This window comes from Mesocricetus auratus, unplaced genomic scaffold, assembly GCF_017639785.1.
Source record: "Mesocricetus auratus isolate SY011 unplaced genomic scaffold, BCM_Maur_2.0 Super-Scaffold_100676, whole genome shotgun sequence".
Classification (NCBI taxonomy): domain Eukaryota; kingdom Metazoa; phylum Chordata; class Mammalia; order Rodentia; family Cricetidae; genus Mesocricetus; species Mesocricetus auratus.
Window position 1 is genome coordinate 17,057,477 of NW_024429266.1, and position 26,428 is coordinate 17,083,904.

The 26,428-nt window shown below is 41.3% G+C and overlaps 1 protein-coding gene across 2 annotated transcripts in view; it reads left to right on the forward strand.

Annotated features, from left to right (window-relative positions):
- Positions 1–1,190: 1,190 nt before the first annotated feature.
- Pld5 (phospholipase D family member 5) overlaps positions 1,191–26,428 on the forward strand; it is a 296,385-nt gene continuing 271,147 nt past the window's right edge. Inside the window, exon 1 of one of the 2 annotated variants that reach the window (XM_005078165.4) lies at positions 1,191–1,784. In XM_005078165.4, coding sequence (XP_005078222.1) covers positions 1,596–1,784 — 189 coding nt within the window. In that variant the 5' untranslated portion in view covers positions 1,191–1,595. The remainder of the gene's footprint in view (positions 1,785–26,428) is intronic. The other variant, XM_040738384.1, reaches the window with a different exon arrangement.

Genomic DNA, 26,428 nt, shown 5'->3' on the forward strand with positions numbered 1-26,428 from the left:
CATGCAAAGTCTGGATTCTACCTATTGGTACACCCCACCCCAAGCCAATCTTATACAATGGGAGCTCTGAATAGATACGAGACCCTTTCCTCCACAAGTTTGACCGATTCCAACTTGGAATGTCTTTTTTATGAAGCTATCGTCTGAACAAGAATGTTGGGGGTTGGAGTATGTGTGGGTACTGCCAAGGGCTAGAGAAGTTTGCCCTCTGAAGCTTTTTCAACACCCCCCAGGGTGCTTCCCAAATTTATGTTGACTTTCCAGGCTTTTCAAAGAACCTCGCGAATCCTTAACATAGTTAAGATTCTGTTTTATAATTGAAACAACAAACAGAAAATGTTTTCAGCCATTGGCTAGGGGAGAGCGAAAGAAAAGGAATTTAAGATTCAGTTATTAACTCGCTACCCTGATAATCAGGCTTGGTTGCTTTGGATTGGGTTTGGGGGGTAAAGCCCTTTATGATCCTAGAACCGCACAGAGAACTGCGCAGGAAGCCGCGACACAGAATCCAAGCACGCGGTGTAGATTGGTGCTGGGTCACCTCTCTCAGGGTCACAGGTCCTGACAACCCCCAGGAGCCCGATTTAAAGTGGACCCTGAGATCTGAGGGGTGGCAGGCAGATCCAACAAGCTGGACAGTAGAGGGCTGCCCTCGCTGGTGGAGAGACATACTTCGCGGTATCCCCAGATGAAGTACAATACAAGATTCGCAAAAATGCATGTCCTCCAAACCATTTTCTGGGGACGTTCTCAGCCAAGTTCCCTGGGGTGAGATGTGTGGGCTCCCGGGATGGGAAGTTGGTGAACTTTCCGAGTGAGCGAGCAAGCCAGGGTAAATAGTAGGGTCACAACGAACTAGAGCGATGTGGGGCAGAGCTGGTGGCTTCCCAGAGAGCCGTCCTCCGGAGCCTTGCCCGCTATCATGCGCGGACGGCGCTCACTTCCCCAGATGCCCGGTGGTTTGCCAGCGAGAACCCACGCGGGCGACGGCAAGGGCGAGGCAGGCGGGCTGGGGAGAGGCGCACGCGGAGGGCGGCGGCCGGACTCAGCGCTCGCCTCGGGCGGCTCCTCACTGCATCAACCTGCGGGCTTCGGCTTGGCCGCCGGGCCCCTCCCACCGCACCCCCACCCCCGCCGTCCGCCCGCCCCGGGGACCGGGTTCCAGTTGGTGCGGAGCAGCCGCGAGCTGAGCTCCCGCCCGGGACCGCAGCGGCCGGCGACGTCGCGGCCACCTCCGCTGCACCCTCACTTCTGCCACTTGGGAGCAGGCATCCACTCCTTCCCTGTCTCCCTTTGTCCGGTCCCCCCATCCGCCCCCTCCCCCATCTCTTCTCCCACCCCTTGTCCTGCGGACCCCTGTCCCCGTCCCCGACCCCGTCCCTCTTCCTGTGTTCCTGCTCCTGTGCCTCTAGCCAGCTGGCTGCGCACACCTCGGGCGATCGGCACCCGTGCTTTCTGAGGGTGATCTGTACCCGGTGCTCCCCGCTCTCTCCTTCAGCTCCATCTCACCGCGCGCCTGGCCTCTTGCTCGCCGGCGGCGCCCTGCTCCCATCCCGAGTGGGTTGCGCGCCGGGCCGCCGCCTGGTCATGTCAGGATGGAGATCCGGCAGCACGAGTGGCTCTCGGCCTCCCCCCACGAGGGCTTCGAGCAGATGAGGTTGAAAAGCCGCCCCAAAGAACCCTCGCCCAGCCTGACCCGAGTGGGCGCGAACTTCTACAGCAGTGTCAAGCAGCAGGACTACAGCGCCAGCGTCTGGCTCCGGAGAAAAGATAAGCTGGAACATGTAAGGACCACTGGTTTCCGGGGGGCTAAGTGGTCGGAGTATGCAGCGCTAGGAGTGTAGGGACTCTAGTGGGACCCCAACGGGCGGCCCGCCCCCGGGACCAGGTTGCCTGTATCCTCTGTCGACCCTGCACATTTTTGCTTAATGACTCAATTGCGTGGAGAAAAGAAAGGTTCGCTTTCAGGTTACCCCAGTTCGAGCATCCTGGGGGACCTCCTGAATAGTTCTTCACTGTAGGGTTCATGTACAGTGTGTTATTGGGGTACCTGTGAGAAGAGTGGTTGATTGCAAGGGACCCGGCTTTGCACAAAGAGGGGATCAGTGGGATGTTTACCTGGTTCTTTGGAGCCATTTCACTCAGAGCAGAACTACAAAAACGCTGCAATAAAGTTGTCGCTGGTGATCCAGAGCTTTTGGCCGTGTATGATGGGAAGCTAGCAGGAGTTTTTAGGGAGCTTTCCCACCTAAACCCAAATGGAGAGCGATTCTGCACTGAGAACGGACAAGTCAAAGGTCCCCAGCTATCTGCCACTTATCGGCAAAGTGGGACCCAGCAGATGTGCATTCCCCTTTCCCTTTCTTTCCTGGGTGAGGACTTGTGTCTTTGGCTCAAGCGTTGAGTCCCTAAGACTGGCCATTCTAGAAAGAAGAAAAGTCCTTCCACAAGGATCTTTTGGGAATCCACACTTAAAAATCTGGCCCATCACTATGTCCTTAAGCAAATGTTGAAATTAAGAGTGTGCCAGCAGCAGGAAGAGAACTGCTGCTTACTCTTACAGACCTGCAGAATCCAAACTGAGTCTGTAATGGAATGTGGAAGTTTCCTCATATTTGGGTCATTATGTAAAAAAAAAAAAAACAGGAAACTCGAGTATGTCAGCACCGTGCCCACCCGAATCCCATCTGGCCCCCAAAGCCTTCCCTGAGCGTTGCCTCACCAACAGTGTCCCTGGAAAGAAGAGTGGAGGTGGGTATTTCTGTTAGAAGCCAAAAGGACAGCCCGTGTCTTTTTTGAGGACCTGATTAAGTCACCCAAATGACTAATTCTAAAGCCCTTATTTAAAGCTCCTGGTTGAGTTGAGTAACAGGCTCTGTTTGGTGTGGAGAGAGTCAAAAGGATGTCCTGGAGGGGAGGCTGTTGAAGGGATTGCAAGGGCTATTGTGCATGTTGGCTGTTTGAAAGTAACAGCGATACCTGTTTAAAAATGTCCACTCCAGAATGATGCTTGAAGGGATCAGTAATGGAAAAGATAGATGGATGGATGGATGGATGGATGGATAGATAGATAGATAGATAGATAGATAGATAGATAGATAGATAGATAGATAGATAGAAGCAGCATCTCCACTTAGTTCTGGATGCTCATGAGAAAACTGGTCCCAGCCTCAGGCCTCAGAGTGGTGATAGAACATGCTTCATTTTCATTTCATCATAACTGTGTGCATTTGCAGTGGTTGCTTTAGGCTGGTCCATTTCTTTTGTACTTTTACCGAGAATCAATAGTGCAACCTCCTGTGAGTATGTCATCCCGAGTCCCAGCTTCTGCTGCATGCATTATACGGAAATGCTCTCCCACTTTTTGATTTGCGTTGGAAGTATTCAGGCTACCTGGTGGGCCACAGTGGCTTTACCTGTCTGCTTTGAGTGTGGGATGCTCAGCTCTCCTGAGGATGATAGATGAAGGGAAGGTCTGGTTATGCTTGCAAGTATGTGAGCTTCTGTACTTTCCCTCACTCAGGTGCCCTAAAGAGCATTGCATTCATTAAAAAAAATCATGTGCCCCATTTGATGTTTAAATCAGAGCCTCATTTCTTTGCTTTTAAAACTATGTTTATATGAGATGTGGGTTCTAGCTTATATATTTACCTTGAATTAGAAACAGAGCTTTTGTTTCAAATGGTTTTAGGTTTATTCTCTGGCCCCTTTGAAATACTAACATCCTAATGAATTAGTGTTTATGAATATGTTATTAAAAGTTAAAGTCATAGACAGATACAAATTGTATTTGAATTCAAGAACTCAGTAGTTATATGTCCTGTTTTGTATGCTGTGATGTTTACCCGGATTGCTGCTAATTTATAATTCAGTATGGAGATTTAAAAATGTAACCTGGCATGTAGTTGCTGCATAAATCCTGAGAATATCGTATTAAGTTCATTACAAACAGCACACAGAAGCTATGGTGGCACCTTCTAGTTTAGATGTTGCAGGGAGCAAGTTGTGGGTGTCGTAGAAAGTCAAGGGTGACTTAAAAACCACTCCTCTACTTTGTCTAATCAAAAAGGATGGCCACCGTTTTTATTATGTTGAAATAAATGAAGAAATAATTATGATGGAGATCATATGTCTGAAAACAGCTTATTCGGTTGTTTGGTGCTTTGAACGCCAATTTAAATATTAAGGGAATAAATAAATTATGACTTCAAATGACACCTACATTTAGTCATCACAAGTAATGGAATTCCCCGAGATGGAATGTGGCAGTATGTGGATTCTAGCCAGGCTTTAGAGGCACAGCTTAATCTGAAAGTCAATAACACGGTGTAAAGTGACAGCTAAATAATATATTTCTACCCACTTTGCTTAAAGTGAGAGTAATTTATCTCTTACTTTGGCTGAAACACATCAGATGGGTCTCAGGCTATGCAAAAAGAAAGTGACATGAGATGTATTGGAATTCATCCAATTGATCTTAAACTTGACTCCTATCATTAGTTAGCTGATACTTAAAATGAAGATTTGTAAGTATATAAACAGCTGTGATGGTGCATGCCTATAATCCCAGCACTGGGGTGCTGAAGCAGGGACAGCCTGGGCCAATTGGTGGGTCCTGAATCAATGAGAGCCACAGAGTGAGAATAAATACATAGCCAGACATAGTGTCATGTGCCTGTAATCCCAGCCTTCAGGATGCTGAAACAACGGGATCTGTAGTCCAAAGCCAGTCTGGGCTGCCTCAAAAAACTGACTTAACCAACTGAAAGACAGGCACATATGTAGGGAATTTTCTCAATCCTAAATCACAATTAGAATGTGCAAGAAGGTAATGTTCTATACCCTGAACTCTGAACTTCTAACTCAGCTTGTGCATTTGAGGAAAGTGAATACTCGTGAATCTCTCTTGGTGCTTAGAGCAGTGGTCCTCAGCCTTCCTAATGTTGTGACCCTTTGATACAGTTTCTTGTGTTGTGGTGACCCCCCAACCATAACATTATTTTGTTACTATATCATAACTGTAATTTTGCTACTGTTATGAATCATAATATAAATATCTGATATTTAGGATATCTGATATGAGACCCCCAAAGGAGTCACGACCCACAGGTTGAGAACCACTGGTTTAAAATCCTTTGCATCCTGTTCTGTTCTAGAATTCCTGTGGCTTGAGGGAATGGTGGGCTTGTAAAGCAATATCAATCTTACTTGTTGTATGATTCTAGTATTTTCTTGAGGGATAATATAAAGGATTGTAGTTCAGTAAAGCAATCTGGGCAGGAGACGCCTCTAGAATCTGCCTAGGGTCCCATTGAAGATCTTGATCATCTCAGAGGACAGTCTGACATTTGGTGTCATTGGTACTGTATGCTGTTACTGAACTTTTTGCTTTATTTTTCTATTGAAAAGAGGGTGAAATAAGTCTGTGCTATCCACTTTTCACTTTCATGCCAGTTGTGTGAGTTTCTAGGCTACTTGAATCGGGGAGAAGCCTTGCTTTCTTCCCTGTGCAATCCACCGGGTCTTGCTAAAGTGGTTGTAAGTAAAGGCTCTAGTTAGAATTCGGATTTTCATTTTCAGTAAATGAGGCAACTGCAGCTGAAGAGTTTAAAGTAAGTAGGGTATACAATTATATTTAAAGGTCATGGTTTTGCAATGGTGATTAAATGGGATATTCTCTGTCTATATCTCAGGAACAAATATCCTAAAATGTATCAGGCAGACGTTTTTTATCACCCTCCTCATCTGCACAAGCTGGTAGGGATTCTCCTCCTCAGAGCCTTCCTGGTTGATGAAAGGAAAAGCCAATCCTAGTGCTCATTGCCCCTATTGCCATGGCAGCTTACAGGTTCTAGAGACAGCTCCCGAAGCTTCTACCCACAAGTGATGCATCTGTAAAGCCAATATCTATTAGCCAAAAAAAGTTTCATAGCCAAGGTTCACTTGAACAGGATGGGAAAGAGGACCCAACTAAAACTCAGAGATGAGAGAAATACATCTTTTCCCGTAGATGTATAGCACTATAGAATGTAAAGTACTCAGTGTAACGTTAGGACTGTATTAGATGACCAATAATGCACTTAAGGCAAAATGACTTCTCCAGTCTTCCCTTACCACTGCCTAAGCGCCTGCACTCCTCCCACGTTTCACATTAACATCAGCTTCCCTGTGTCCTAGACCCTGTGTCCTAGACCCAAACATATGGACCTTTGGACCATCAAGATATTTCCAGTCTTTGGTTTTCCAGGAGTTTGACTCTCCCTGGACAGTGGCTCTTTGCTTAGCCTCTGCGTGGTCATTCTCACCCGATTTCTTTGTTTATCAATGATCTCTGCTGGCCAATGCAAGCAAAGCCAGCTCATTATAGATATCTCGCTCCCTTGCTTCCTTCTTGGCTTGTGCCGATGAGATGAAGTTGCAAAATTGGTCAGGGAATCTCTTCAAACTGTAAGAAGAAATATAGAGTAGAGATGGGTAAAGAATAAATGATGGGAGGCTGGAAGGATGGCTCTGTTGGTAGAGTACTTCCTGCACAAACATGAGGACCCAAGTTTGTGTCTCAAGCATCCACATAAAAGCTCAGAGCTGCAGTATGTGTCTGTAACTCCAGAGCAGAGATAGATGGAGATAGGCAGATTCTTGGAACTCACTGGCCAGCCAGTCTAGTGTACCATGTTCACTAAATGTCTCTGTCTCAAAAAGCAGAGACCCACAGCTAAGCACTGAGCCGGACTCCTGGAATCCAGTTGTTAAGAGAGGGAGGAGTGATGAGCAAAGGGGTTAAGGCCATCCTGGGGAAATCCACAGAAACAGCTGACCTGAACAAGGGGGAGCTCATGGACCCCAGACTGACAGCTTGAAAACCAGCATAGGACAGAACCAGGCCCCCTGCATGTGGGTGTCAGTTAGGGGGCCTGGGTAGTCTATGGGACCCCTGGTAATGGAACAGAATTAGTGTTCGAATGGACATTGAGAGCCTATTCCCCATAGAAGGATACTATCTCAGCCTAGACACACAGGGGAGGGCCTAGGCCCTGCCCCTAATGATGTGACAGACTGATGATCCCCCATAGAAGGCCTCACCCTTTCTATGGAGCAGAAGAGGGATGGGATGGGGGTCGGTGTGGGGCATGGGAGAATGGGAAGGAAAGGGAACTGGCATTGATATATAAAATAAGATTGTTTCTAATTTAAATAAAAAAATTAAGTTGTACGATGATCAAAGAAGATACCTGACATTGACATCTGGCCACATGCATTTACTCCCCCAACTCACAAGTATGCATACACACACACACACACACACACACACACTCACACACACACACAGAATAAGAGACAATTCTTCAGGTTCTCACTTGTAGTTAGCATTGTATTTTGTTCTAGTGTCTTAACTAAATTAAGAAGATATTTCCTCTAAGTATATTTTACACCTGCCTTAATTGTTTGTGTTATCAGCAAATAGTAAATAAATGTCACATTCACACTTGCCTCCTGCAATGAATTATTCACATGATGAGCAAAGAATAAGAGTGAGATTGGCCACTGTGGTGTAGGCTTGTGTTACATAATGCCATTTTTGTTCACAGAGCTCACCCATGAGAGTACTGTATCCCACTGAGCAGATCAGCAAAGCAGGGAGAGTCACAACTCAGCCTTTACAATGCCCCATTAAAAATCAGCCAAACAAACGGACTGGTCCACATGTAAGGACAATAATGTTCACCACGATTAGTTCCTGTGATTTTAGATAAAAAAGGGACACTATGGGCATAGGCAATGTTCTCTGCCTCTCTAACTCATCCATCAAGAAAGGCAGATTAGGTGTCTCATGGGTGCCTTCTAATGGGTATCAGTGGGCCCACATTGTCCTTGTCCCTACCACAGTTAACATATATTTTGCACTAATGGGCTTCTTTCCCCAAGGATCGGCATGATAGCTTGTTTTGAAGACATTTTGTTTTCTCTGAACGCTACTGGATGTGGCTTATTACTGATTTTTTAGTTTAATCATGGTCCTTGTTGTATCACATTCAATACATTGAGTTTGAGAATCCCAAGATGACTAAATTGAAGGTTTGTCTTCTTGTCTATGTAACTGTCAAATAGCAATTTCTGGCCCAAGTTTCTAAAAGTTTTTCCTTTTCTTTACAGACTTCTGTGTCCATTTCAGGCATACATCTGTAGAACAGTTTTTAATGTTTCTGTTTAAGTTCTAAAGTTCAAGAAATTGGATGATGGTTCCAAGATCTAGGATATGACAGTAGCAACAGTATGTTCTCTGACCAAATTGACAGGTAGGAGGTATACAGGTATATACATGGGCTGCATGCAAAATCTCACCCCAGAAATATTGCCTAAACCGGTAACATCAAAGTGAGTTAACCTGAGGTTCATACCTTTGCAAGTTGTGCTATGAAATCTTAAGATGCAACATAAATAATACTGTCACAGTATAGTAGAGATGCCAACCTGTCATGCTTAAAGAAACCGACCTTCTAATGAAGGTTATGTAATCCTTCATTCCTTCCTTCCTTCTTCCTCCTCTCCCCTTCTCTTTACTCTTTCCCCTCTCTCCTCCCCTTTCTCCTCTTTCCTCTCCCCATATTCTCTCTGGTTTCTTATGTCATCTTGCTGTCCTGGAACTCTCAGTATAGTCCAACTTGCAAGTAATTCTACTGTCTCTGCCTCTCTTGTACTGGGATTGCAAATGTGGTACCATACCCAACTTTTTAATTTGCTTTTAAATACAGAAAGAAGAGTTAAGTTTTAAAAATCACAGTGCTAGCCCTTAATAAGAATTTAGATGGGGACAATGCAAATTGTCCCCAGTAGCCTTATCTTTATTAGAAAGTTCAATTTTGACTGACCTGTGTATGAAGTCCAAATCATGAGATGGATGCCATGACCATTGGATGATAAATGTGCTTCTTTATTTTCCAGTGAGTGTTGTGAACACGGTATTTACCTGCAATGAGCTGTGATCACTGTCCTTTTCCCAGTAAGTCGTGAGATTAGATTCAGAAGTGGCCTGAAGAGTTAGACTTGGAAGATGGTAGCCACTGACACAAAACCACCACTAGCAATGTCATCCATGGAGGCATAGTTGAGAGTGTCAGGAGACTGTGAGTGCTTCAATTTAGCAAGCATTTTCTGACATGTGAACTTGTCAAACCTGAATAAATACACAAAGACTAGACTAGGGCTCCTTTTTGCAAGACGTTTATAGTCTTATAAGTACAGTTACAATATGATTATAGTTGTAAATAATAAAGAAAAGCAAAACAGTATAATACTATTGGTTTTCAAGAGTCTCATTGTCTAGAATGGAGTAAATTACAGTTAGAAATAAGTAATGAGGCCAGGTATTGGTGGCACACGCCTTTAATCTCCTAGCACTTGGGAGGCAGGGGCAGGTGGATCTCTGTGAGTCCAAGGCCTCGAGGCCAGCTTGGTCTACAGAGTGAGTTCCAGGACAGGCTCCAAAGTTTTACAGAAACCTTGTCTTGAAAAACAAAACAAAACAAAAAAGTAATGAATGTCATTGATACTATAACATGACAAATGTTTATTCCAATAATACAGTTTATACACAAATTTTAATTAATAACATAATTTACCACATTATCTAACTAATGAATCAAACTATATAGGTAGGCTTGGTGTCTGTGATGATTAGTTTTATTCCTTAACTTGACACAGTCTAGAATCACATGGGAAGAGAGTCTCAATGAGGAATCATGATGACTTGTGCGATGTCTGTGGTTGATTGTCTTGATTATATTAATTCAAGTGAGGAGGCCCACCCAGTGTGGGCAGTACCGTTTTCCAGATTTGGGCCTTAGACTGTGTAAGAGTAGAGCAAGTGGGAATGAAAAAGAGAAGCATGCGTGCATTCACTTTTCTCTGCTCCGTCTGTGGGTGCACAGCGACTGGTTGTTTCAGGTTCCTGATTCCTTGACTCCCCTAAAGATAACAGCTGAAGAAAAAGTGAAGTATTTGATTATTTGAGCAGGTCAAGTATCCATACCATGATAAAAGTCTCAGCCAGAAATAAAAACAACCTTTAGTACTCAGGTAATGGATTTCTTTAAAAAGAATCACATATAATGGTGAAATATTAAAAATTAACTGCACAGGCTGTGTGAAAGAGATGCATATATCATCCTTTTTTCATCATTTTATGATAACTCATAGGCAATGCAATCAATCAAGAAAAATAAATAAAAATTAAAATAATTAAGAAGAAAATAAAATTGTTATTATTGTTAGATGATATGATTATCTGCATTTGGAAATCTAAGATAAATTTAGACATTATACATGAACTAATAATTTCACTGGATTTAACATGTAACTCAATCATATAAGAAAAAAGATGTTTAAAATGAGAATTTAAAAGGAAGTTATTGGTTATTAGCAGACAGTATAACTATGAACATTAAAAGATCTAAGGTAAACAATAGATATATTTAATAAATTAATATTGTCCATGGACTTGTTAGACTCACTGCATAAAATGTTGTCTTGTAAAATTAAATATTGGAAATAATTCCAAAGTAAAGCTAAAGTTGGTATCATTTACATTATCATAAAATAAATACTAGAAATGTCTAATAAAAAAGTTCTTTAATTCTTCACCTGAAGCAATTTCTATTGAAATCTCAGCTAGTTTGTCTGTATATGTATGCACACTGAATATGAATATGAAGTCTATATGGAAAGCAGAGATTCAACAACAAACAAGACAGTGGTGAAGCATGAAGAGTACTGGTTGTGGACATCAACACTTACAATAAAGGTGAATTCACTGAGTCGGGGCTATGACTCTGAATGAGAATGACTTCCAAGGCTCAAGTACTTGAATGCCTGTTTCCCAGTTGGTGGTGCTATTTGGGTGGTTTAGGAGGAGTGGCCTTGTTAGAGGAAATACGTTACTAGAGGGAGCAGGGATTTTAGATTTTAAAGACTGGACATTGCCACTTTCTGTCACTGCTTAGTGACTGTGGCTCAGTATGTGAGCTCTCACCTTACAGTTTCTGCTGTCATGCCTATCTCTTTCCTCCATTTTTCTGCGGTGCCATCACAGATTCTTACCCCTTTGGAACCACACCCAAAATGAGCTCTTCTATAAGTTGACTTGGTTATAGTATCACAACAACAGAAAAGTAGCTAATATGACTGTGGTCCTGGAAAAAGGATGAACAAATAGATCAATTGATAGGCATGGAAGTATAGGAACAGACCTGCATACATTACAAACTGTCAATTTAATGTGAGTTACAGACTTAAATTATAAATTGGAGAATCAGTAAGGAAAAAATCTTTATTAACTTGGACCAAGAAAAACTTAAGCATTTTTAATAATCTCAACTTATTAAGATGAATGAACAGTGAAGCTAATCATTTTACCTTTAGAAGGTTACATTTAGAGGGTGAAGGCAAGTCACAAACTAGAATGCCATACTTTCAATTTATACTCTAACAAAGGATATATATCCATAACATATAGAGTACCATATAACCCTCAAAGAGCTGAAGTTAAAATGATTGACAGTATCCAAAATGTTAATGAAAATAAAAGTTATCGATACCTCAATAACTCCTGGTAATACTTTAATTCATAGAGCCATGATAAAAGACTGCTAAATTAAGCATGTGTGTATCTTGTGACCCAGTGATTTGAATTCTATGTGTGTCTTAGATGTATGCTTGTGTACACCAAGGATGTACAAAAATAGTTACTAAAGCATTAACTTAGTAGCACCTAAAAATTACATACAAAATATCCAACCATAACTGAGAGGGCAATATAATTTATTCATGTGAAAAGGGATGACACATGTATGTCTATTGCATATGGATGTGCGCTGGAGTAGATTCCTCATTTAGACACAATAGTGCTGAAGAAGAGAAGCCAGGTACAGATAGTGGGATTCCATGCATAAGGACAAGCAGGCCAGGTTCAGTTAGGGCGATGGGATGCTAATGACTACCATTGAGGCCGAGGTGAGCCTAAAGGGAGGAGGCCGTGGACCCAGTTGTGTTTTCTCTGTCTTGAATAGTGGCTATGAACTGAACCTTGTGGAGGTGTACACTAATGTACACTAAGTTCTGTATGCTCTATAGCATGTTTCAATAACAGTTCAAAAAAAAAAAAAAGGAAGTGAGATCTAAGCAGCTGCCCTTGTCTTGCTTGTTACTTCTTTCAATATATCCCATGCTTTCTTCTCCTTTCTGTCTCCAATCTGTTGGCATGGGCTACCATTGACTCCTGCTTGCGTTTTCTTCCTGTAACTCATTCCTGGGTGTTTTCCTCACCTCGCTTCAGCCTGCTGTGCTATCCTGTACACAGTTTATAGTATATTTGAGTGAAGTGTTTATTTACCATCTCTACCCTGAGGCTCCAGTAAATTCTTAAGAAGTTCTCTCCAGGAGCTCAGTGAATTGTAACCTCAATGAAGAGACCTATGCTTGTTACCTTGTGTCAAGTTGACAAAAACTAGAGCCACTTGGCAAGAATGACACTCAACTGAAAAGTTGCCCGTAATGGGTGAATCGGCCCATGGCTGTGTTTGTGAGCCAATTTTGTCAATTACTGGTTGATGTAGAAGGATCTAAGACACCGTGAGTTGTGCTATATCCCCAGTCAAGTAGACCTGGGATGTCTACCAAAGTTAGCTGAGCAAGCCAGGTAAGGCACGTCTGTCAACAGCCCCCTTCCGTGGCTTCTGTTTCAGTCCTTGCCTCCACGTTCATGTCTTGACTTCTGATGCTGATGGATTTATTAGTTAGGGTTCTCTAGAGGAACAGAACCAATAGGGTGTGTGGGTTTGTGTGTGTGTGTGTGCGTGTGTGCGAGTGTGTGTTCAAGAATTTATAAAATTAGCATATGTAAACATAATAAAACAAACAACTGAATCACACCTACAACACCGAGAACCTGATAGTTCTTCAGTCCTTGGGGCTGGCTGCCTCAGCAGTTGGAGTAGTCCTACAGGGGCTGTCTCTCACTGGAGAGTTGAGCAACCCTGTAGCCATATAACTTGTATGGCTAGTCTCCTCAGCAGTTCTAATCTTGCATTGAAAAACTAGAGGGTTCCTGGAGGGTTCCCGGTTCATAGTCCAAGATGGAAGCCTGGAAGCATTGGTTCTGAAGTCAGTTAAGGAATCAGCAGCAACTGGGTGAATCAACTCAGGCAAGAAGGAAGACCAAACAAGCAACAGACCAGTGACCTTACTTTTCTACCTGGACTGCTTTAAGAGGGTACTTGGGCCTGGGAAACTGATATTCAATCTCTTACAAATCTACATGAGAATTGCCAAAGAAACAACAAAAATTTTTTTGGAAGAATTAAGTAAAGAGGGCCAGAGACAAGGCAATTTCCTGACTCCACTGTATGCAAACTCTTTTCATCCTTTAGCCCATGATGTGCCCACATTGCCAAAGACTTGTTCTATAATTAAGAAGTAAGTTTTAGATTTACGAAGGATTTGTAAAGACAACGAAAACTTTTCTGTGTGCACCTCAGTTGTTTTAGCTTCCTGAAGTGCTGCCTCTTCAATTCCAGACTGTTTGAATTCCACCAGTGCTTTTATATGAATGTAGGTAAGAGAGAGAGAGAGAAAGAGAAAGAGAGGGAGGGAGGGAAGGAGGGAGGGAGGAAGGGAGGGAGGGAGGGGGAAAGGGAGGGAGGGAGGCCATGCTTATGTGTGTGTTTGTGTGAATGTGGAGATCAGAGGACAATCCCAGGAGTCATTTCTCAGTTGGCCAGGGAGCCCTGGGACATGTCTGTCTCTACCTCCCCAGTGCCAAGACTAAGAGAGCATGTCTCCATGCATAGCTTTTCATTGTATGTATGTATGTATGTATGTATGTATGTATCTATCTATCTATCTATCTATCTATCTATCTATGTATATATGTATGTATGTATGTATCTATCTATCTATCTATGTATATATGTATGTATGTATGTATCTTTCTATCTATTTATGTTGTTTACTTAATGTGGGTTCTAAGGATTGGGTTCTGGTCATCATGTTTGCAAGGAAAACACTTTACATGGGCCCTTTCCCAGTCCATCATCAGTGCTTTGGGGGATATCCTTTTTTTGTGTGTGTTGCAGAGCGCTATCCAGGGTACTACATTGCCTACAACATATAATTAATGGTAAACTTGTAAAATCCTAAGTGAAGCTCTGTGGTTTCAGAACAGCTGCTCTGACTGTATAGCCATTTGTTGAGAGGCATTGAGTTTTATATTGGGCAAATGTTTGTTTGAGTGGCTGCCTTAATCTAGCTGCGTGATGTCTTTAATTGGTGAGTTCATTACAATAAAATAATTTTATATTGAAAATAAATTCAGATGCAGTCTTGATTATAACTCTCACCTGCACAATTCCACTCATATCATGAAAAGAAACTAAGAACAGATATGCCAAGTGACACAGTGACTTTATGGTGTATCACAAGGAGTGTGTGTGTGTGTGTGTGTGTGTGTGTGTGTGTATGCACACATGTACTCATGTACATGTGTATATGTGTATACATGTGCTGGTATGTGCATGGAAGTATTTCTATATTTTTTCTGCTGTGAGAACATCAAACTCTACCCTTGAGAATTATGATTTATTTTTTTGCTGCATTGAGGAATAAACCCTTGTGTGTGCAAGTTAAGGACTCTACTTCTGAGCTATAATCTCTAACCTTGTACTTGGCAATTAATATTCTCATTCATAATTTCCTGATTCCTAATTTGGCATCACTCTTCCAGCCTCCTTTTCAATACTTAGACTGTTTGGCTAGTGTATAAAAAGGAGGTCTTCAATGATCAAGTGCTTTGTTGTTGGTGGTTTTCTTTTGTATTTTTTGTTTTCTGAGCTTAGAAATTCTCTTCAAAACTTAACTTGAGAACTTTTCAATACCAATATCCTCATACCAAGAGAGTATCTCTAAAGACCAAGAAAAGATAGGACAAAAAGAGGAAGAGCTGTGGTGAGAGAGGCTTTGGACTGCTTGTGTCTTATATCCTAGGGCAGACACTGACTTTTGGTGAGGTGTTTCAGAAGAAGAAAACCATGAAGAATGACTTTTTGTGTTCAGTGTCCCACCTGTTTGTAGGATGCTTGTCTTCCATTCTGTCCTGCCTACCTGCGGTCTTGTAGAAAGTAGCTGTTTTCCTACCCCTGCCCATTTTGTTTAACATGGAGTGTAGATGAATTGAAAGCCCATCCTCTAGGTGGGAGGAAGATGAAGAGACTGTAAGTACCCACGGCCCTTGGGAAGTGGAGGCCTGATGCCGATGTCAGTGCTGTGAGAACTTCAGGAGTGAGCTATGTGCCAGGACATATCCAAAACAGGCAGCCAGTGGTGCCCTGGGGGTTTCTCCATGGTTGCTGCTCTTATTTCGTGAGACGATTGTTTTCTCTCTGGATGAGTCATACCAGTGGAGTTTTGACTAGGTTTAGAGTAAGTGTCACAGAGTTGGTAATGAAACCAAAGAAAGATAATTGACATGCCTGAACAAAATGTAAATGGTAAGAAGACCACGTTCAAGCAAAGGGCGAACCAGTGGGTATGGATAACCTAGTTGCCTTCGTTTAGTTCTTATTTCTTTCCTGTGTTCTAATGGTGGGAGGGAGGGGTGAGTGCTCATTGATGTATCAAGGAACCTCTGGGCTTCTGACTACAGGCTTCGCAATATACTTGATCTTTTCACTCATGTACTTAATTTTTGTCGTATTAAAATATATTCCTTTAGCTTAGAAACCAGCTAGCTATTGGCTAAATAGTATTTGTGTAAGACTGTAGATCAGTATTAGAAAAAAGTGATTAAATAAATCTTCCTTGATAAAATTATTTAAAAAGGAAAATTCAATGTCTTTCATGGAGGGGAAAAATAATTCCCATAATCATTAATTAAATTTAATTCCCACTAAAACAAGCCAGTGTCAGCACCTGCTCTGAGAGTCTTGTCTGTATGTTTCTACATTTGAGTAAAGATAAATGCTTTCAAATAAATCACTGAATTTTAGTTCAAGCTATTAACATAGGAAGACTTTTCAATTCGTATTGTTGTAGCCAATAGGCTTATTCAAATGAAAAGGAGACCTAATTGAATTATTACCACACATAATTTCAAGATTAGTCATCTAGTTTGAAGGTATCCTGGGTGTGTAGATTTAGCTGGGCCTTAGTTTTTACTTCTGTAATAATCCGCAAGGTATAGACACTCACATGGAGAATATGACACTTTATTGCCTATCACTGTCGCTGTAATAACCAACTAAGTGTCTCTCCAGCGAAGCCAACTACTTCTTTCCTGAACACAGGCCTAACAAAGCTGCCTTTGCCTGTGGAGGGTAGGAAAGTGCAGGCCTCAGCCACTGATAAGACATCTAAGGTCTATATTCCTGTCCCAAAATTTCATACATTAGTTCACTGCAGTGATCTTCAGAGTTGCTTGTGAAAAACTTAGACTAACCCCTCTGTCATTCTAACCTTTTACATTTTTTTATTCAAGTCTTTAATTAAGTACTCATCATATATTTAGTTTTGAGACAGGGCCTGATTCTGTAGCCTAGACTGTGTTAGAACTCAAGTTACTCCTGCCTCAACCTCCTGAATGCTAGGATTACAGGCAGGTGTCGTTCTACCCAGTTTACAGCATTTTAAAATGAGGAACAAAATTATCTGAGTGTTAACATTTGTAGTGATTAGGGATCAAAAGAATCTTAAGATTCTAGCTTTGCCAAGGATCACTCTCCGAATTCCCATGGTTGGCTGGAGAAATGAGGCGGACCGGGCAAGCTCAGGAAATGGGCCTTTGGTAAGGGTAACTTATCCTGCTGCCCACAGAGCTGTGGGGCCACCAGCCTGGCTTTCTATGGCCATCTCTGCTTCTGCTGAGTATGATGACTACACGGGTGTCACCTTCATTCTTGTCATGCTGTTATGCTGTTTGGTTGCTGTTTCTCCCTCTACAGACTGGGGACTGAATTCATTCTGCTACTGCTGTTGTCTTACCAGTATTGCTCTCTTCACGGATGTTTGGGTTTTCTAGCAATGTTGCTTTACAGAACCTGTGGGATCTTCTATGGAAAGAGACTTCTCTCTCTTGATCCACACCCTCTTCTTAGCACGAATCACTTTGCAGAGACAGTGGAACCAAGAGACAAGAAATACATCTTTCTCAAAAGCGGCTCTCAAGTTCCGGGAGCACATCTTGACTTTTTACTCCTTTCAGGGACAATTTCTTCTTGGGAAGATGATTATTCCTCATGTTTCTGCCCTTAACCCTTCCTCAGGGGTATCAATTCCTTGGGATCCATCTGTACTTAATGTCTCATGCCTCTGCCTAGTGAGTTCATCTTCTTCTGCCTGGAATATTCATGGGCACCAAAGGTGGATGGCTCAGGAAAGGGAAGGCGTCACAATCAGGTCTCACATCCTGGAACTTCAGATTAGGGATTAGCTGCCATGAAATTTAATGTCTAGGCTCTAGACCACTAAGATAGATATTCCCTCTTAACTGCATCGGTTTGCCATTATATAGTGAGGGGATTATTAACCTGCCAAAGTATTGAGACACCATTGCTGCCTCTCAGTGTTAAAATTCTATATATGAGTGTCTGCTGAGAGTCAGTGTTAGGCAAATGATCCTAACCCTTGCTACGTTTGTGCGATTAGCAACAGCATTTCTTGGAAGTTCTTGAGAAAAGTGGAAACTGTTACATCCTCTTTGGCAACTGCTCTGTATTTATATTTTCACCTACATTTTTAAAATTAAGGCTTCTTTACTGCTTTTCATTTTTGTTTCCTGTTTGCACAGCTTCTGTTGCAAGATGCCAGTGGGGAATGGGGGTGGGGAGGTAGTGATCTCCCAGAAGGCTGTTAGGCCAATCATCATGGGTGTGATTGGGTAGCATATCATGTGGAGGAACCCATGCTCATCATTTCCAGTGTCCATCACCTCCCAGTGCATCAGGCACCTCGAGGTCTGCCTTGTTTTTCATTTTGGGGTCTTAGGATGCATTTTTTTTTACTCACAGCTCAGAGGTAAGGCCTCCACTCCCAAGGCCCAGTATATGGGACCTTTAGCCCTAGTGAAATAATATCATAAAATCTCACTGTAATGTCCATGGGATACAGTAAAACCATAAACATGGACAAGTGCCTATCACAACCCTCCTTACAAATGCTTGCCATTTTTTAATCCATTCATTGGGTATGTAGATTCATTCCATAACTTGACTGTTATGAGTAATTCTATAAAGTTGAGATGAAGTTCCATAAACACACATGATCATAATTTTTCAATATTTAGTTAAAAAAGAACTAGATCCTTACTTACAAAATCTTGGCATCTGATACTGCCATTGTAAATTATTTCTCCATTGTTCTGTTATCTTCGGAGCATGGTGAAGAGAACTGAAGTTTCCATCAGTGGTGCCTGTCACGAGAAGTAATGTGGCCTTTAGGAGGTTGCGTCTAATGGAAAGAAGTTAAGTCATTTGAGTGGTGCCCCTGAAGGGAAACTATTATGAGCCCAGTCCCTTCTCCCTCACTATTCCCTTCCTAAGCACAGTGAAGGGAAGAGGTGAACAGTCACCTCCACAGTGGGCTCCTGCCTTTGTCCTGTTCTGCCACAGGCCCAAATCAACCATGTCAAACAACCATAGACTGAAAGAATGAGTCAAGAAAACATTTTTCTTTTACTAAGTTGATATTCTTTGGTATTTTGCCATAGAGAAGGAAAGCTGACTGATAGAAACAGAAAAAAAAACCACATTGATTCACTCAATAGGTTTTTTTTTCTTAAAGGAAGTATCTTCAAAATATGAGGGTACTTTCATAGAAATTTTTGTTGTTGTTGTTTTTCGAGACAGAGTTTCTCTGTATTGTTTTGGAGGCTGTCCTGGAAAAGTAATGTTAATTTTACAATTTTTTTGAATCATATATTATTATGCTACATTTCAACAAAGCTATAGTTTGCAAGCAATATGTTGAAGTTAAGAATAATTTAAAAAGCTAAACTTCCAAAACCCAAATGGGATAATTTCTTATTTACTTAGGGGAAATGCCTAATATTTAATTTCTTAGAGTTAGTTAAGGTAAAAAGTACACTTAAATTATGAATTTGTTTTAGAGATATCTTAGAATTTAGTCTTAGAAGTCAAGGATAAGAGACGTTTTTGTGGCTCTTTGGAGACAGCGGTTTCTAAAGAACAGTTTATACTCTTCCTGTGAGTATCCAGCTTGCTTAAACTGAAAGCAAACAGAAGCTCCTTCTGGCTTTATGCAAGAATGATGACACCAAAGAGGGCCCCGTGGACTATAGCATCCTAGAGCATGAGATTTCAGTTTAACAACGCCCTGAAGCATAATGAGTGATACCTGTGTCAGTCCTTTTTGAACTTAGAAAAGCCCAAGAAGAAATCATTTGAAGCCAGATAATGTCCTTGATTTTGACAGGCATCTAAGGATAACCTCAGTTACTTCCAAAAGGCACCTAAACATGCAGTTGTTTTGATTTTTTTTCAAGTCAGTGGGACTTTCTCTCTCTCTCTCTCTCTCTCTCTCTCTCTCTCTCTCTCTCTCTCTCTCTCTCTAAAGCTTTGGTTATCTCACATCTGCAAATGATATAAAAATCATTTCTTGTTGTCTTATGAGAGAAGAAATGGCATCTATTTTATAACATGAAAACAAAGCACAGAAAACATTAGAAAATAACCATGCTTTAATCTTTCTTAATTCTGATACATGTAGGTTTGTTGTAATATCCGTCCTATTGCTGTGATAAAGTGCTCTGACATAGAGCTACTTAGAGAACAATGAGTTTATTTGGTTTATACTCTGGGTTACAATCCATTGTTTCAGGGAAGTCAAGGCAGGAATTTAGTGTCATAGCCACAGTCAAAAGCCAAGAGAAGATCAATATATAAATCCAATAAATGGATTCTTCCCTGTTCGCTTTCTCTCATCCAGCTTTCTCCTTCCATAAATGGTTCAGGACCAGCTCCCTGCCCCCACCTAGGGAATGGTGTCACCCACAGTGGGCCCAGACTTCCTGCATCAGTTACCAGTCAGCATCCTTCCTCATTAAGACTCTCTTCCCAAGTAATTCAAGGTTGTATGAAGTTCATAGGAAAAACTAACCACTGTAAGCCTTAGCTATGCAAACACCCAAATAAGGAAGCCTTAAATAATAAGGAAATCTATAACATCATATAAAAACTTTGTTGAATTGGTAATTCTGCAGCTCAACAGCAAGGCTGAGGTCCCTGGACTCTTTTCATCTTTAAGCTATGTCCAACCTCTAGCTACCCCCAGGTGATAAAATACCACCAGTAGTATTCTCACTGAGAAAAACATTAAGGGCTGTTTGACCACCTGACTTTATGACCCTGGCCAGACCTATATAAGGTCATTCTTAAGCCAGTTGTTGGGAAGGGAAACTTCCAATCCTAGCCTAGTGGCAAGGTAAACTTCTTAGAAATTCAGGATTGCTTATAGCATCCAAACTGGGACTCTCTTATTAATGAAGATGGTAAAAGGAGTAAGGGGATGAAGAGATTATTTAGAATAGACTCGGTCCTGTCATGCAGCTCTTTAAGCCACGTTTTTATCTTTTCTCCACCTCAAATTGTCTGCAAAAGTCAGGAGATACCCAAACCCGAATGTATATATGCTTATACACATGGACACATACAAGCTCTCACAAACAAGTAATTGTATCTGATTTGAATGCTTATTTATTAGCAGCCTGAGACTTTCTCTCATATTTTATACTTTCATTATTTGAAAAAATTGATAGCTATTAACAATTAAGTATTAGAGTATATAATTTCATTGTGTTACTATTGTGCACTAGCCTCATTAGCTTATAAGACTGTCACCCAAACTTCTTAAAAGGGGCAATATGTATTCCTGTTTGTTACAGGATAAGAGATGCGATCAAAATACTAGTTCCCCTCTCTTGTCTAACAACCAAGATGGTGGCCATTAACACTGTACCCTTAGAGGCAAGCTCATGATTTGAAGGGATTGTTGATGAGTTATGTTTTGGGTGTGTTTAGTTAGTTCTTAGGAAGCAACAAGAAACAGGTTTCCAGCAGAGTCAGATGTATGCATGAGATTCCAGGAGATGGGGACTTAGGAGTGGTCAGCACAGGAGAGGTGAGATAAAGAACTGAGCTTCTTCATAGCATCGTAATCTATCTCTTACTTTCAGTTTTACCCTATTTACAATGCTATTAATATTTGAATACCTTCATTTTAGATTGGACAAGCAAACATTAAAAACTAAACCTTTTATGCTCACCCCCTGTTCCCAAGCACACAATAAATCTAATTTATAACTTAAAAGATGCATTATTGGGATTTTTCTCCCTTGCCCTAGTCCTTAGCATTTCAGATCTCTCAATTCCAATAAGAAGTGTTTGGCCTCAAGAAAATTATCTAAAAAATGTTTGGCTTACTCCATTCATATTATTAACATTCACCATTAAGAATTTACAGTGTCTGTGTCTATGGCATAGGCAGAGGCTTTGCCCTGAGGAAGACAGAGTAAACACGGGAAAGCTGGGAGGGAGAAGAGGAAGTGTTGAGAGGGTTGCAGGCTTAGGGCAGCAGCCACAGCGATGGCCTGTCATTTGCTGGTGTAGTGGGATGGGACTCCACTCAACTGCTTTGCTCTCTGCTCAGGGCTGAGCTCAGATTTCTCACAGTGCCTGTGAAGGAGAGGATTTAGGAGGTGTGGGCATGTTGGTTAGCGTTAGTGTCTCTCAAAGAGAAGGTCCTTGCTCTGTCCTCTTTTAATTCTGCCAGTGCAGCAACGGGGGTGGAGGGGAATCTCAATTTGGTGTTATGGTGTCTTCGACTGCTGTCAATAATTAATCTCTTATTGTAGTCAGAGAGAGGGAAAGAAAGATCTAGAAGTAATAGTTTCCCATGTATAATGCGGATACAAGCTTTGTTTTCATTTTTATATGAATGTATAGTCTGTCACCTGTATTTTTGGATTCTCTACCATGATTCAACCAACTTTGGATCAAAAGTACTGAGGAAGAAAAGTGAGTGTATGAACATATGTAGACTTTCCCCGTCATTGTTATAATTTCGTAGAGTAGCGGTTCTCAACCTTCCTGTTGCTGGGACCCTTTAACACAGTTTCTCACGTTGTGGTGACTATAAAGTTATTTTTGTTGCTACTTTGTAACTTTAATTTTGCTACCGTTATGAATTGTAATGTAAATATATGATTTGCAGCCCTCAAGGGGGTTGCGACCCACAGGCTAAGAACCATGGCCCTAGACAGTGCAATGTAACAACTGTTTCTGTAGTAGTCACATCTATTAGATATAGGTAGCCTAGAGCTAAGAAATAAATGTGGAGATTTGCAGTTAGATGCAAATAGGATATTTTATATAAAGGATTTGTCATCCATGGACCTTGATACTAGAGAATCTAAGAAAGAATCAATGGTGAATACCCAGGAATGATTCTATTTAGGTTTTAAAGGAATGATCTGATTAATGTTAAATACTACTGTGATAGATGGTAGGCATATGGATTCTAATATCAAAGATTTATAGATGGAGATGCAGATAGAGATAATAAATTATAGATAGCAAAGGCTTGAGTATACTTTTAACATAGTCCTTTTATTAGTTCATTTAACCTCTCAATTCTTTGTTCCTTTAAATCTATTTAAAGTCCTTCATAGCAATTATCATTCTTTCTGTTAATTTATGTTTCTCCGTGGAATGCACTTGCTATATGTTAAAGTCTAAGAGAGAAAAGATGTCTAAACTATTCCAAGTCATTTTCTCTCAGATGTTAATGAGTAGCTCATATGCAAAATAGATTAGCAAGAACTAGAGTTAAAAATCATAGAAGAGCCTTTAATGTTTTAGAACTAATACTTACTAACTACTGAAGAACCTGGGTACAGTGGCTCATGCCTGGAACTTTAGTACTTGAGAAGCTGAGGCAGGAGGATTATCATGAGTTAGAGGTCATCCTTGACTGCAACGTGAAACTGTGTCTCAAAACACAATAACAAAACAAAAAAAGCAGCACAAAACTATTAAATATTGGTGAGGATACAGATAAATGACGCCTTTCCCGTTGTCTAAATATCTGAAACTACATCAAGAGTAACTCTGCCGATATTCCTTGACTCTGAAGTTTCCTTCCTTTCATGGATTTCTTTTAGGGAAATTACTATTACCACATCAAGTTTTTAATTGAGACTGTTTATCACAAATGCCCCTCTTGAACTTATTTACTTAATAATCACACATTAGTATCTGACCTGTGCGGGGCAGAGGTCTTGATCTCAGAGGTGTTCCATTGATGACAATCAAGTCTGTGATTGTGTTGGGTCTCAATTCTGGTAAGGAAGCAGGCAGCAAGCCACCCGCTTGTGGATCTAATTTTAAAAGTTATAATTGTGACAAAGTAAAGAAGCAAAGAACAGCTGTGGAGAGGGGAAACTACATGAGAGCCATCAGGAAATCCCCTCAAGATTGTGTTATCAGAATAGTTGCAGTCTGAATGGAAAGGGGTAAGAATTCACTTCCCTCAGATAGGGACTTTTGAATGAATGCTAGTACATCTAGGCAAGGGAATACAACCAAACAATTGCAGCGGTAATAGCATACAATTTTGTAAGTGAATTTCAATAGTTTCTTTTTTTTAAAGAAAAAGTCCAATATACTTTGTATACTTTTACAGCTTGTCTGAATGTAAGACTACATTCAACATTGCTGAAATAAAAGGAAGGATATTTCCCTAAATACTAACAATGTTTATTTCTAAATGGTCAAATTAAGAATATGTACACACGCGCGCGCGCGCACACACACATTAGTATCTGACCTGTGCAGGGCAGAGGTCTTGATCTCAGAGGTGTTCCATATGTGTGTGTGCCTGTGTGTGTATGCATGTACTCTAAAAACACCTGTAACCAAACTATTCTTTTAAACTATACTCATTCTTTGCCACCAACAGAATAGCCCCACAAGGGCAGCCACCCTCTCCTGAATTATCCTTTCCAAGACTATGGTATGTGGTACTTTATAAATAATTACTGAGTGAGTAAATATGTACAGATGCAAAAGAATGTTTTGTTGTTGTTGGTTTTTCAAGACAGGGTTTCTCTGTATTGTTTTGGAGGCTGCCCTGGAACTCGCTCTGTAGACCATGCTGGCCTCGAACTGACAGAGATCCGCCTGCCTCTGCCTCCCAAGTGCTGGGATTAAAGGCATGCGCCACCAAAACCTGGCTAAAAGAATGTATTTATTAAATACTTCTCACATGCCAAGTGTCAGGTACTTAAAATATATGCTACCCCAATTAACTTCTGTAGCAACAGTTTGACAGGATGAAGCTTTTTCATGACCAGAAAACAGGCTTATAGAAATTAGAGAAAAATTTAAGTAGATAAGGAGGGGAAGCGGGACTTAAGCCCAGGCCTGTTTGCATTGGATGGTAGATCTCAATTCTATCACCCCCAGCATCATTCCTACTCAGCTCCAACCACTGACAAGTCCGTGGGCCATTTCCACAGTGCACGCACATGCGTGCGCGCACACACACACACACACACACACACACACACACACACACACACACACACGGTGAGTCCAATAAATACAGAAAAATTTTTAAAAAGAGAAGCGTGTTTGGGCGTATTTTGCATCTAAGAGTAATTTTCTCTTAGCAAGAACATGTTAGTCAGTTTCCTATTCTGTGACAACATACTGGGGATAATCAACTTCAAAACAAGAAAGAGATTTGGAGCTGGGACTGTAGGTCAGAAATAACACTTGCCTAACATGCCTGAGTTAAAAAACAACAACAACAAAAACTAAAAAACCTCAAAAATCAGGAGAAAACAAGAACACTGGCACCTAGAAGGCCTGGGGTCAGCCTCAGCTAAGTAGTGTGTCATCTCTACTGCTACAGTTTGGGCTGCTTGTCTCAGAGGTCTGGGGACAATGACTTGCAAAGCTCAAACTTCATTTCTCATGCAAGAGTCCACCTAAAGGCTTCTCATGAGCCTGTGGGGAGTCTCCATGGACTCTCCAAACCCAGCTGTCACCAGCTTCTGTAATATGTGGTTCCTTTTCCCCAACACAAGTCCAATCCTCAGCTGCAGGGTGCAAGAAAGACAAAAAGAGAATCCTCTACCTGTCAGCTAGAGATTGTATCACTGCAAACCCCACTCACCTCATTGTCTAGACCTCAGACATACGCATACCTCACTGCAGGGGAAACTGGGTAGCTAGAGAGAGAGAGAGAGAGAGAGAGAGAGAGAGAGAGAGAGAGAGAGAGAGAGAGAGAGAGAGAGATGGATAGACAGACAAACAGACAGACAGATGTGTGTAGTTCTCTGAGAGTGCAGGGCCCCAAGTACACTTGGAAATACATTCCTCAGTCTCCTAAATATCACCAGCATTTTGTAATTCTTCAGTTTCTTCTAAAAACACCGGTTTTGTGTGTATGCCTGTGTGCATGAGTGTGTGTGCATACATGTGCACGCATGTGTGTGTGCATGTTATGTATAGAAGACAAAAGAATTTAAAATGACAATGTCAGTCATTTTAAAGTTGCCATTCTACTTCATCACCTTGGGGAAACGATCCTTCAAAAGTCAGATGAAGTACAAGAACCCGAAGCCACCCAGGAAGGCCTTTGTAAAAACTGCCAGCAGGCACACAGTAGAGAAATGTTTATAAGGCTGCAGTGGAAGCCGTTAAATCCTTGCCTTATATGACATTAATGAACAGAAACCTTCATTTTGAAAGCATTATTGAAAGGGGTGTCAGCCTGTGCCCACTGAAGTCAAAACTGGCATTTTCAAGAATAATTATACGGAATAATATTTCCCTCACAGCTGCCGTCTGTCGTGGGAGAGCAGAAAATTCAAGCAAGACAGGTCTTCTCCTCCTCCTGGCTTTATCTGCCTTCCACAGTTTAAAAGACAATTAAGCTTATTTTAGTTGGCTGACTTTTTTCCCCATTGCAAAAAATTTCCGGAAGGCATGTAATTCAGTCTTCTGAGATACTGTTGTGGTCTGAGAAACATCCCTGGTTGTATAGCAGACACACTAACGAAAGGAATGCTTTCCCTGCCAATGATGGTCGCTGAAACAAAAGGCAGTGTTTCTATGTAAGTACTCGCAATAATTTCTTTACTTACATTTTACCTGTTTGATGCTTAGAGTTAATGGGGGATGTTATGGTTCCATAATTTACCAGAATATGGCATGTTAGAGGGCCCTATGCTAATACTTTTTCTTTCTTTCTTTCTGTTTTTGTATAACATGGTGAGTTCTGGTTATAAAGGCATATCAAGTACTTGAATACTTCTAACATATAAATGAATAATGTGAATGTGGGCTCTTTAAGGCAGTGT